The sequence below is a fragment of the Podarcis gaigeae genome, assembly GCF_964106915.1.
Source record: "Podarcis gaigeae genome assembly, chromosome: 4".
In the NCBI taxonomy this organism is placed as follows: Eukaryota; Metazoa; Chordata; class Lepidosauria; order Squamata; family Lacertidae; genus Podarcis; species Podarcis gaigeae.
The window spans coordinates 69,563,457-69,576,283 of NC_139677.1; the positions used below are offsets into that span (position 1 = coordinate 69,563,457).

Sequence of the window (12,827 nt, forward strand, 5' to 3'; positions counted from 1 at the left end):
GGAGGTCCTATCGATCAACCCCCTCCCCCCTCCTAAGCTCCTCCTATGCCCTCGGCGATTGGGCCCGCATTTCATCCTTCAAAGTAAACAATCTCCGCCTCCTCCCTTGTGAGTGGGCCGCGGCATCCCCCCTCGACTTCCGCCTTCTCTCCTCAGCGACTGGTGCGAGCCCCTGCCACTCTCCTCGTCGCGAGGCGCATAGAACGCCGTTCGCTCCTCCCTCCTCTCGCATGGGCTTTCTCCCTTTTTCCGACGCCGTGATTGGCGGCGGTGTTGCTGGGGGGGTAAGTCCCGCCCCCTTGGGCTGAGCCGGAGAGAGGAAGCAACTCTGTCCAACCGCCCTCACCGCCCCCCTCCCTCCCTCCCGCCCGCCCTCCTCCTCCGGTCTGTCTATCTGTCTGGTAGGCGGCTCCGCCAAGTCTGCTCCGCGCTGTCGCGGGACCTGGAAGGTGAGCGCGGAGCAGCAGGTCGAAGCTGAGTCCCGGACCCTCCCGGGGACAGAACAGGCGGCTGTCAAGAGCTGTAAGAAGGAGGTTGGGCGCCGGGGGGGGGGAGGGAAATGGTCCCCCCTCCCCACCTGGGTGGGGAGACATAGCATTGGGTTGTATGGTGAAAGGGGTGGCTAAAATGGGGGGTGTTGGGAAATGGCGGGTCAGGGGGCGCAGAAAATTCTGTCGAGGGAGAAAGAACCCCTGAGATTTGGAAGCGGCGAGTAGACTACTAAAGGGGGGGGGCTAGGAAGGAGGTGTGTTGGGGGGCACACGTTGGGGCTCCTCGTTAAGACGAAGCCATTGTGGAGCATAAATGCTGTATCTGGTGAAGAAAAATCTGCACAGGGAAATATAATGTGGGAACCTCTAAAGAGCCACTGAGAAAGAGTTTGGCACTGTAGTAGCGTAAAATTCACCGAAGAACAAAAAAAAACATGTTCCTGGTGAGGTATCATAATGGAGCGTTTATTGGTGGGTCCAGTTCTGGAAACGTTTGCATGAGGTCCTTGCCCACTGACTGGTTTGATGATTCAGGTGCTAGTGTCCCATGCGTATAGTACTAATGCATGGAGTAAGTCCTGTTGAGCGTAGTTGAATTACTTCAAAGTAAACAGTAACATGCCTAAATTTGAACTGTAAAGCTGTAATCCGATATACACTTCTCTGGGAGTTAAGGTGTAGGGAACTTAGTGGGGCTTCTGCACTATGTATACTATATTTTGCCTCCTGAGAGCTCAGGGTAGTATTTGTTCTTGCACAGTCTCTGTGAGATATGTTAGTCTGGAGTATAGTTTTTTCCCCAGGGCAGCTTTCAGTTTTATTGATGTCCACTTAGTTTTGGCTTATCTTGGAGACTTCAGTACTATTATGGTTCCAGGCTTTGCCAATTGTTAAGGCATTGTCTGGCCTAGATTCTGTGCATTTTGTTTTAATCTAGTTCTCATAACAATATTGATAATAGGAAAATGTGTGAATTGTATTTTACCTGAAAAGCTGATTCTTTCACTAACCCTTTCATAGTATTTACCAGCTGGTGTGAAGAGGACCATAATCTTTTAAATTTCAAAATTATGGCTATTATTACAGACGAACACCCAAATGAATCTGGTGACAGCTCACATTTTGACCCAAGATTATGCCATGAAATAATATCTCCATCCCCTCATTCTTTAGAAATAGAAATCTCACATATGGATTCTCATGAATCCATACTATTTTTACAGCTGGATCTGCAAAACCCACCATTTATTATAGTTCACTCCAATACTGACAGGCTGTACAATTAAAGGAACCCTTTCCCACACATGCACACATGAAAATCTAGCATTTTATGACAAAGCTGTGGCACAATAATGCAGGTCCAGGGTCATGGTTGCACGTCTGAGACAAGATTGCTCTTTGGCTTAAATTCAGACTCTATTCACACCTGCACTGTCCCATCCATCATCAAGGCATAACTGAGAGTGCAGCATAAGAAATAGTTCACCTAATGCTCTACACTACAGCAGCATCATTCTGGAAAATTCAGTTTAAGACATAGATCCAAGTGATTTCTACTAGAATCACAAAAATACACTGTCTTATCGTAGCTCACAGATTACAATGTTTAAAAAAAGCATAAATTCAATATATTGTGGCATTCCCATGGTGCAAAACAAAAAACCAACAACAATAACAAGGAATGGATAAGAGATTCTTAGTTTTTATAGGTACTTATCCTATAGCTGCTGCCCAGTTGCAACTCATATCAGTATCCACCATCAAAAAACAAACACCTTTTTACCCAGCTTTGTGGTATCATTATAGCACAAACACCTTGATCACACATGGTTCAGCCACAGAATGTGTGGACTAAATTCATACAGCAAACAACAGTTTGCCCTTGCTGTTAAGTAACCACAAGCTCCCTCAAATATCCAGGAGTTGGGACAGGGCTTTCAAATCAGAAAATATGGCTTCCGGGCACGCATGAGGAGGAACTGTTCCACAAATGTGCACTTGCTAAATCTGGGAATGGATGCCTCAGATAAGAATAATGAGGACATTCTATGACATTTGCTTTAACCCAGGAACCAGTGACTAGGCTGTAGTCCCTCATTAGATAAAGTTCTACTATTTGCAGCTTTTTCTTTTTTCAGTTCACCATTCTTATTGCATCTGGGCTATTATGTCTGCACAAAATCGCACCCACCAGATTAATTCATATAGAGTAATTTCCCAGTTTTGCATTCACACAGATTAAAATTCTCACTCCACTCATAAGCAGACATTGAAAGAGGTGAAATAATTCTTGGTAGCCACTGTAATTATGACAACATGATGCAGATGCATTGTTAATCTGTGTTAAGTGACCTTGAGTGACCACATTTAGGGCATGCACAGGCAACTGATGAAGTGATCTACTGAGTACTTCTGAGTTCTTCTGGCAAATGAGCAAGAGAGATTGAAAAAGCTCATGTGCGGTAGAGGATAGGGCATGATATTAGGATAATTCCTTCTGACTTGGGGCAGGTCGCCACTGCTCTTCATAAATTTATTTTAACCAACCGCAAAACCATGCATGTGTTGCCAGCATCAGTTGGAAATTGTCCATCTGTTGTGATTTTAAGTTTAGCCATAAAGGTAAGCAGCAGTGCTTCTCTTCTTACATGGTGAAGCTGTGGGCATCACTCTCCCTGCCCCCATGTTGTTCAATTCACATATGAAGTTGCTGTTCTATATTGATGGGTGTACACATGTGCTTCATCTGGGGGAGAGAGAATTTGTGTCCATTGGGATTCATGCAACTAGGTATTGGTGTGGAGCAGCCACTTCATAAGGGAAGTATCTGCCCCATGCTAAGGGGCACCATACTGAATGAACTAGGGCTCAGAATTAGAGCAATGTGCCGAAAGTCTGAGTGTATACCAGATATTACCCTACAAGTGGCAAGGCAAGGGCCCGAGATTATTGATATTGGGGAAAGCACTCCTTTAGGTACTTGAGTCCCAACCCACATCTGCCTTGGTATGCTAGTACTAACACCTTGGATTGGTGGTACATGGTGCCATTGAACTGCCCCATTGACCAACCTGGAAGCCAAATTCTGCACTAGCTTCAGCCTCCAGCATCCCATATTACAGCAGTGCATTACAGTAGTCCAGACATGAGGGCCCCAAAGCATAGGCAACTGAGACCAGGCTATCGTGGGCCAGGGATGACTTGAGCTTGCAAACTGGCCTAAGCTGTTCTTAAACACTCTTAGCCACAGACAGATTCCAGTGACAGATCTGAATCCAGGAGTACTGTATTTTCAGACTACAAATCTACAAAATTATTCGAGGGGAATGCGACCCTGCCCAGAGCCAGGTTTCCAGACACAGGAACTGCTCACCTACAGCACCTCTCAGTTTTGTGACTCCCACCAACCCCATCACTGCTTTCATATATGTTCCGCACCTTCGCAGTCTTCCCTGGTTCAGATGAAATGGAGAGATAGAACTGCATGTCACCAACATAATGTGCTTTCGAACTGCTAGGTTGGCAGGAGGTTCCCTGTTTGTGGAATGCCCTCTCTAGTGAGGTGCATCTGTCTCCATTACTTTTAACTTTTAGAAGGAATTTGAAAACATTCCTCATTACCCAGGCATTTAGTGACTAAAGAGTACTGGATGAAGTACTGTTTTTAATTGAAATTTGCTTTTAGATGTTTTCAGTTGTAATAGTTTTTGGAATGTTTTGACAGTGTTGTTTTTGATTTGTGGATGTGTTTGCCACCCAGGGCTCCTTCCGGAGAAAAGCTGGGATAGAAATTCAATAATTAATTAATTAATCAATCAGTAATTTGGCAATAGGATGGTGAGAGACAGCTTTATGAAATTGTTTAGGATGTGAGAAGGAGTGAATTAGGTATCTACAAATGTAAGTTTGTTTGGGGCAGGAGCAGATCCTAGAGTATATCTTAAATTTGTAGTTACAGATAGGTAGCCGTGTTGGTCTGCCATAGTCAAAACAAAATAAAAAAATTCCTTCCAGTAGCACCTTAAAGACCAACTAAGTTAGTTCTTGGTATGAGCTTTCGTGTACATGCACACTTCTTCTGATACACTGAAACAGAAGTCACCAGACCCTTCTATATAGTGAGAAGGTGGGGAGGGGTATTACTCAGAAGGGTTACTCATTCCCACCACCCTTCTGAGTAATACCCCTCCCCACCTTCTCACTGGTGGGGAGAGGTCTGGTGACTTCTGTTTCAGTGTATCTGAAGAAGTGTGCATGCACACGAAAGCTCATACCAAGAACTTAAATTTGTAGTTGCCTTGTGAATCTCATGATGTCCTTATATACATAAGATAATCCTAGATTTGAGAACCTGAGATAGGGAAGCCTTCCCCTCCCCATTAGCTGAATGCAAGTGACTGTAAAAAGTGCATTTGGAATTTGTTATAATAGATCGTCTGCATAAGTTTTGGAAAGATCTATTAGTTAGTGGTTTCTTTCAAAGACAGAGTAAGTAAGTAGTGCTGTTGAGCAGAGGTTGGAACAGACATCCCACTTCAGCTTGAATCCACTTTTATTTTTCTATGAAAAATCATTATCAAAACAACAACTGAATATTCCAATTTGCTACTTCTGTGTAGCAAGTGGAATTTCCCCAGCTGCCACTGCCGGACTTGACAATGGCCTCTTCTTATAATAGGGAACTTGATAGAATTCAACCACTAGGTGTCACCCTTTACCATTCAATGAGGGATACAGCTTCTTTGCCTGATAAACTTGTGATTTGTCAGTTCATTTTGCTTGTTAGTTTGTTACCAATGAGCAATATCAGTTCATCTCATCTGCTCAAAATAATATATTGCTTCCTCAGTTCAAGGAAATAAGTGATTTAAAAAAATAAATATAAAAAATTGTGACAATTCCACCCCCTTTTCTGGCTGATTCAACATTTAATCTTATTAAACATTTTCTGGTTGTGGGGATGGGACGAGGGATAGCAAGAGAACCAAGATTAGGAGACTACTCTAAGGTAGCTTACCTTACATTTCCATAGATAACGGGAGGACAATTTTTACTTTCAGATCAATCCTTCTTTACTCAGTAAAGTAAGACCTATTGCATCCATTGGAGCTTATTTCCAGGTAAGTGTATGTAGGATTGCAGCTGAGTAACTAGGATTTCCTTCTGCATATACCTGCATCAAATTGTACTGACTGTGATAACATAAATCCAAAATGCAAGTTGTATAATTGATCATAATTGGGAATTTTGCAATATTCATTTAGTAATTGTTCATACTGGAGAAATGTGTTTCTGCTTAGCAGCAGTACTGCTTTTCTGAAATCATAGCAAAAATCAGGCTGGGTTTTCAGAGCATTGTAGGAATGTCCCTAAATACTGAAAATGTCTGCCTACTTTATGGTGCTGTGAGTTGAATTCTAATCCACCTGAAATGGGCTGGATGTTATGCTTTGATTCTGCCCACTATCACCATGCTTTAAGGCATTTCTGCATTTCCTTCCCTTAAGACTCAAAACCAAAATAAAAATAAAAATGGGGAGAGATAATGAATGCAAGAATAAACCACAAAGAAAAGCGCCAAAAATATTCCATTGTTGTCTGAGGTGTTTTGGAAACAAGAAGTTCAATCATCAGGGCAATCTACAAATATATAAAAACATATCTAAGTAATATTTTGAAACTAAATCTATTTGGTTTTATCTGAATAAATCTTTTCCCACTCAGTTTTGCACTGGAACAAGCAGTGAGGCTTTATACTTCTCTGTAAATATTACCTTAATATATCTAACAAACATTTACCTGTATAAAATCAAGCATTATTTGTATTATGTACAAACCATTTATCATAAAAATAATAAGATCTGGTTGAAGCACACATGTTTGCCATGAAGGTGGTTATTGTTGGTATTCCACATTTCAGCTGGGAAGCTTCTTAAGATGGTATATTCAGATATACAAATCAATGCAACAACCATAAAACCAGCAATGTAAAAAATAAAATAAAAGTGAACTGCGACCATAAGTGTTAGAGATATCTAAAAGTGTCATGCTGGTGGAAGTAAAATGCTATGCAAGCCATTTCATTCAAATGTTTTAAAGTACTGTGACGTGCCCTTTTCTTTCTCAACTGCAGATGGAAGCAGGAGTTGGATTTAAGCTTCTTCAGTTAGTTTAGGTTCCCAGTTATAATTCTGTGAAAGTTAGCCTCTCCGTAACAAACCTGAGCCGTGTGTGGAACTGGAGCACCTGATAGAGCAGTGATAACACCATGGAAGTACGTTTTTCACTGGGAATTGCAGCTGATGTTCATAACTTTAGCTACAAATAATGGAAGTATGCATCATATTCATGGACAAGATAGCTGCAAATTACTGTACATTGCAGTAATGTTTGTTCCAAAAAATTATAATTTATATGCTTTTAATTTATATGCTATATCTCCCAAGCCTATTTAAAAAAATCATGAAAACTCTATTTTAACAAGAACCTTGGGCCAGTCATCAGTGCCAGGGGCCAACATGTGACTTACACATGTCGGTCTCTAACATAAACATAGGGCAGTATCCAGCTAAATAGGCCCTTTAGTGCAAGACGTCTGGCTGTGCAATGTAATTTCTCTGCCCTCTCCTCTTCCTGTTCACCCTATAATTCTGCTCCGGAGGGTTGGAAAACCTGAAACAGATTTAGGAGGAGCACAGGGAGAGGAGACTGGGAAGTTCTGTTGTGTAGCTAAAAGTCAGTACGCTAGTGGAACTATTTAGATGCATACAGCCCATTTTCTTTAAAACAACTTTCCCATAATAATTTTGCTGTTGTTCACAAATGTCACAGCATGGTATAATCATCTTGTCGGAGTACATTTTTGCCTGCAGTCAACTAGTAGAGAAATCGGCATTTGTATCTCTTGGTGTAGGAACGTTTTGGTGATTGAACATTCTGGTATTCAGCTATACCCAAGTAAACAAATTCCGCTGTTTACTGGAGACTTTACAGAGTGAACATAAATGTAATACTCTATCTTGTTTTTTTTTTGTTTGTTTGTTTGTTTTAAGATCAGTTTACTGAAGACTGCAATGGAACGATTTGACGTGAAGCCACCTCCCTCCCGGAGCCGTTCTAAAACCGCTTTGTATGTGACTCCTCAGGATCGCGTTACTGAATTTGGCAGCGAACTGTATGAAGATGGGGGGAAACTGTACTGCACGTTCTGCAATGTGGTCCTGAATCATGTTCGCAAGTCAGCCATCAATGACCATCTCAAATCCAAAACGCACACCAAACGCAAGGGGGAGTTTGAGGAGCAAACTGTCAGGAAGAAACCGCGAACTCTGACTGCCTCTTTGCAGTGCAACAGCGCAGCCCCGCCAGAGAAGCCCGGTGTCGTCCAGGACTTTGTAAAAATGTTTCTGGAAGCTAGCATTCCCCTCGAGAAGGCTGATCACCCAGCTGTGCGAGCTTTCCTCTCTCGCCACGTGAAGAATGGGAACTCCATACCCAAGGCAGACCAGCTAAGAAAAACCTACTTGCCTGATGGGTATTCACACCAGCTTCTCAAGTCCGAAGACCACTGAGTGGAGGAGGCCACTTGGTTCTAAGTGTGGAGTATTAACAGTTGCATAGCAGTGACGTGGTTTATTTTTATATTCATGCACATGCAATGTTACGTAATGGTTTTTGTATTGTAAAATGACAATCTATTGCAAAACGCAACGGTGTGCAACAAATTGTTGGTGACTCTAGTATTACAAGAGTTTGGATCTAAAATGTTGTTGAGCTCCTTGAGTGGTGGGAAATGGCAGAAAGGTGCCATGTTGCTGAGTTTGTACAGTCCAGTGCTAAATCATTATTGTAGAAAAATTCCTTTGCTCGCTTTTCATCCTCCTGCATTACCTGATAATTGCAAATGATCAAATTAGGCATGGTCAAACTCAATAGTCTAATTTCTGGCTTTAACGTGTACTCATATATGCCCAATATGCGTGCCCCGTATTTTCAGCATAAATTTATCTCCAGCATAGCTATACATAGGGATGCCAAAGCAATCCTGCAAGCTTGATTTCCAGTGCTACTGTTTCCATTTTTCTGGTTTCCGCTATTATCCTGAACCCACATTCTGTGGGTTAGAGAAGTTTTAACTGGTGGCTGGATGTGCAAACTCTTGCGTAGCTGTTGAGGGTTGAAAGGATGTAGATGTGCATCCTATTGAAAGGCAAGGGTAGCATCTACTGTTGGATGCTCATTCTGCTGAGCATCCCTTTTGCGTACACAGTCCTGAAAGCAAGAGTATATGACATACTCCACAGAATTAAAGGAGCAATTCTCCCACATCCCTAATTATACTACAGATCAGAGGAAAGCTGCAGGACTGTAAGAGTAAAGTTACGCAGTCAGCTGCCTGTAGATGGCAATGTTTTGCAAATAATGGATATAAATATAAGTTGTCTAATGTGCATTTCCATTGCTCCCTGTTTAATTTCAAAGCTGGCTCAAATAGGTGGTTGGGTGTTTTTTTTTTAAATCTACGTGAATATCTCATGTTTTTGAACTTTGCACAGTTTAGGTTTATGTAATACAAATTCCTAGAGTTACTGATGATACCTTTTGCTTCACTGTCTGTTGTCTTTTTCTTTATGAAATGTTTTCCAAGGAGCAAAGCATTAATAGGAATTTGTAATTCATGACTAAAATATTTCTTCATGCATTAGCTAACAGCAATTCCTGATCCTACCACAGTTAAGCACTTTTGGTTCCCATTGATTAGAATGGGAGAGTTTACCATAACTGTCTTTTCTATTGATTGAGTTTTTAAATGCATAACTTTTAAAAGCATCATGCCCCAGACTTTTTACTTTTTCTTGGTGGAATTGCAAAGGAAGCAAAGTAGCTTTTTATTTCTGGCCTATTTTTAAAAAATTATTATTAATTAACATCCAAAGCCCAAATCAAATAGAAAAGAATAGGAAACTTCACCATAGAAATCTGGTTGGAGTCAGATGATGGGTCCATTTCTTTCCCCACACTTTCCCCTCTTTTCTTGGACTAAAACAGATAAGAGAGCAGAATAAGCAGTTTAAGGAACATGCAGATTCACTGGAAGCTTTTGACGCAGTCACACAGGCAATATTGCATTGAAAAGTTGCATAGAGTTTGAGGAAGCGGGTGATCACCAAGGTAGACCCATTGAAATCAATGGAGCCAAGTTACTCTAGTAGGTATATACTCTTTATGTTGGAGATTATCCAAAATCTGCAGTGCCACGTTGAGCTTGGCATTGGTGAATGTAGCCCAGGATCTGGACTGCTTAGCTTACGAAAAACAGTATATTTCATATTTAATCCATTTTTTTGCTCTCATATTTGTATGAAATTGCATAGGTGGCATCTGTTATAGGTTTCCATATATTTGAGGAGGAGCTTCTGTGTGTCCCCCACCCCACCTTCCTTTTCCCTTTTCTGTTTTTTTTCCTGCCACTGCAGTTGTTGCCAAAGTACTCTGATTTTTTGTTTAAAGAATCCAATAGAACCCCATGTATTGCTCCTAATGTTACATTTGCAGCATGGAGGAAAATATTGGGGTCTTCTTTCTTGGGCTGAACCTAATCAGCCCTAAGCTTAATTAACTCGTAGCTGAACAAAGGATCACAGCCTTAATATTCGGTTCCAGAATGAAAAACAGTTGCTGGCACACAGAATGTGTGTTCCATTATAGACTTCCTGCACAATAGTTCTCAAGTGCAGAGATGCACTACTCCAGTGCAGCATTAAAAAGAAATGTGTTACTCTATTGGACTGGATGACACTGGTGCATCAGTTTCATAGGCAGGCCATTGTCAAGTTTTAAGATTAGACCAGCTTTCTTACCTATGAAGAAAGCTCATAATAATGAATTGGGAGTAGAAAAATGCCCTGTTTGGGTCCATAACAGATATTCTGTTGAAAATTTATCTCATTTAATTTCAGATACCTTATATTTTTTTAAAAAAATAAACATTAAACAGTAATCTACCTTTGTCAGAGAGGAATGCTGGAGCAAGTGGGTAGTTCCCTACAAAAAAACCACCTGTTTTTATTTTATTTTATTTTGCTTATCTACTAATTCTAGTGAATTAGAATGCTGTGCCATCAATATATGTGTACTTCTGTGTCATCTTCATCTACAAACTTCCTTTGTATGATGTCAGAAAGGGAGTAGGTGCCCATTGTGCATGGCAGTGGGGAATGCATGTGCTGTACTCCTGGGGTATTTGTATTGCTTTGGTTCTTCTATTTGTAGGGCAGCCTCATCACTCACAAGGAAATGTCAGCAAAGAGCGGGGGAGGCTGTATGTGTGCATTTGCACACTTTCTTTTCACCCTTTCAATTAATGTGCAGAGTGGTGATCCATAAATTGCCTTGTGCTTCTGAAACTTACGCATCTCACCACAAAATACATTAACTACCCCTGTCCTAACTTGGTTTTCTCAAGATGTTGCTGGGTTCCAACTCCCACCAACCCTTAATGGTTTAAGGTTCAGAGATTATGGGAGTTGTAGTCCACCAACATTTGGTTGGCTACCATTCAGTTAAACAGTTCTTGTTTGGCCCATTATTTTTTAAGTGAAAAGGCCGTGCATAAGTGTGCTGTGTAGAAGAATGGAAGCTGCACCATGATGCTATTAACCCAGATGACTGGTACAAATCATGGAAACAAGTAACATTAGATTCCTTTTCTTTAGGATATTAAATCACTGTTTTGACCGCACCAATGAAAAGAATTGTTGAAAGCCAGACTTCTGTAAGCACAAAATGGATCGTTTACCTTTGCACACGTTATTTTCGTGTCATTTGTGCATGTAAAAATTAGAACTGAAATAAGTAACTAGTAGCAACCTAGCCAAAGGAATATAACTTAATGTTTTACAGATTGGTCTGAGTAGTTGCCTAAACATGATTTGGCTTTTGAATAGCTATTGAAAGCCACAGTCCTGTACATGCGTACTTCAACATAAGTCATGTTGAATTCATGGGACTTGCTTCCAAGTACAGGATTTGGCTGCTCATATGTTCTCAATTGACATAGAGCAGAAACTTCAAATACATCAATTTTTGTTGATCTAGACTCCATTGAACACAAGACTCCTTTTGTGAGACAGAAATGTTTCTAAGCTTTCTTAATGCTAAAATGAGTATCTGGTTGAGAAAGAGCATACATTTACTGAAGCATCCTTCACAATCAGATGTTAACGTACAAACCATCCAGATCGGGTTGGGGGTGAAGGACGCCGCTAATAATGGGTTGGATCAAAGCCGAAAGCTCAATCCTATGCATGTCTACTCAGAAGTGAGTCCCACTGGGCTTACTCTCAAGTAACTGTGCATTAGAGAACAACCTAAATTAGTTGCATTTAGTTCCTGTTGAGGTTAATGGAACTTAAGTCATGATTAACACTTAACTCAGTGGAGCAATATATTGAGTAGAAATGCATTGGACTGCCCTGTAAGTTTGAATACAAACCAAGGTGTTACTGTTCTTCATATAGTTGTCAAGACATACCTAATTGTCTTTTGAAAACTGGCTCCCACCAAACTTCCAAACCTGCATTTTTATGAAGTTAAAAGTTCAGGTTTTTATATTGATTGTTATAATGGATTGAGAAAACCTTTGAACTAACCTGTCCAGTTTACAAGAGATGGCAAAAATAGTTTCTGCCAACTAGGATATGTTCTTATGCTACTCAAAAATCCCTAACTCCCTAAGGGTTTTTTAAAATAAATAAAAAAAATTGTCTATTACAACCATGCAAAGATAGATAGTGACGTAGTTAAACTGATTTTGTGTCTCCATTATAACTTTTTTTCCTTGAGTGAAATAAGGAACAAAATAACAGTGTGCTAACCATTACCATTTATTTATAGATATATATTGTATGGATAATCTTGCTATCCCTTTTTACTGTTCCATCTTTGAATTTGCTGCTAGAATATTTTTTTGTTTGCTTATGCATGTTGAATATTCATTGTCTTTATGTTTTTAAAGTTCTGTGTTAACTTTACAAAATAAAGAGTTTTAAAACAACGGCAGCAAGGTCATATTTGAACAGCAAAAGATACATAGCAGAACTGCCAGATAGAGAGGTGGCACTGACTACTTTTCGTTTCCCCTTTTCTGTTATTTCTTTTGGCAAAATAGAGCAATCCAGGCCGCCATGCTACATGGGGTTTGGGTGCAGCTGAGATGTCCCTCTTCCTAGCTCTGCTAGCCTCTACTGATGGGGGGGGGGCAATGTGCCCACCCAAACAACATGCAGATGTTACCACTAACAGCCCACTCGCAGAAAGCCTTGACATGTTTTGGGG

The 12,827-nt window shown here is 40.7% G+C and overlaps 1 protein-coding gene across 9 annotated transcripts; it reads left to right on the forward strand.

The window, feature by feature from the left end:
• Positions 1-296: 296 nt before the first annotated feature.
• On the forward strand, positions 297-12,546 carry CGGBP1 (CGG triplet repeat binding protein 1). Of its 9 annotated transcripts, none has more exons than XM_083737515.1 (4): positions 297-449; positions 5,552-5,611; positions 6,625-6,765; positions 7,544-12,546. In XM_083737515.1, the coding sequence occupies exons 3-4, from the start codon at positions 6,760-6,762 to the stop codon at positions 8,060-8,062; spliced, it is 525 nt and encodes a 174-aa protein (XP_083593641.1). In that variant the 5' UTR covers positions 297-449; positions 5,552-5,611; positions 6,625-6,759; the 3' UTR covers positions 8,063-12,546. The 9 variants fall into 9 exon arrangements, with proteins under 9 accessions (XP_083593641.1, XP_083593640.1, XP_083593647.1 ...); XM_083737514.1 differs by having other exon boundaries at positions 299-522; XM_083737516.1 differs by lacking the exon at positions 297-449 and adding an exon at positions 765-4,442 and having other exon boundaries at positions 4,785-5,611.
• The last annotated feature ends 281 nt before the right edge of the window (positions 12,547-12,827 follow it).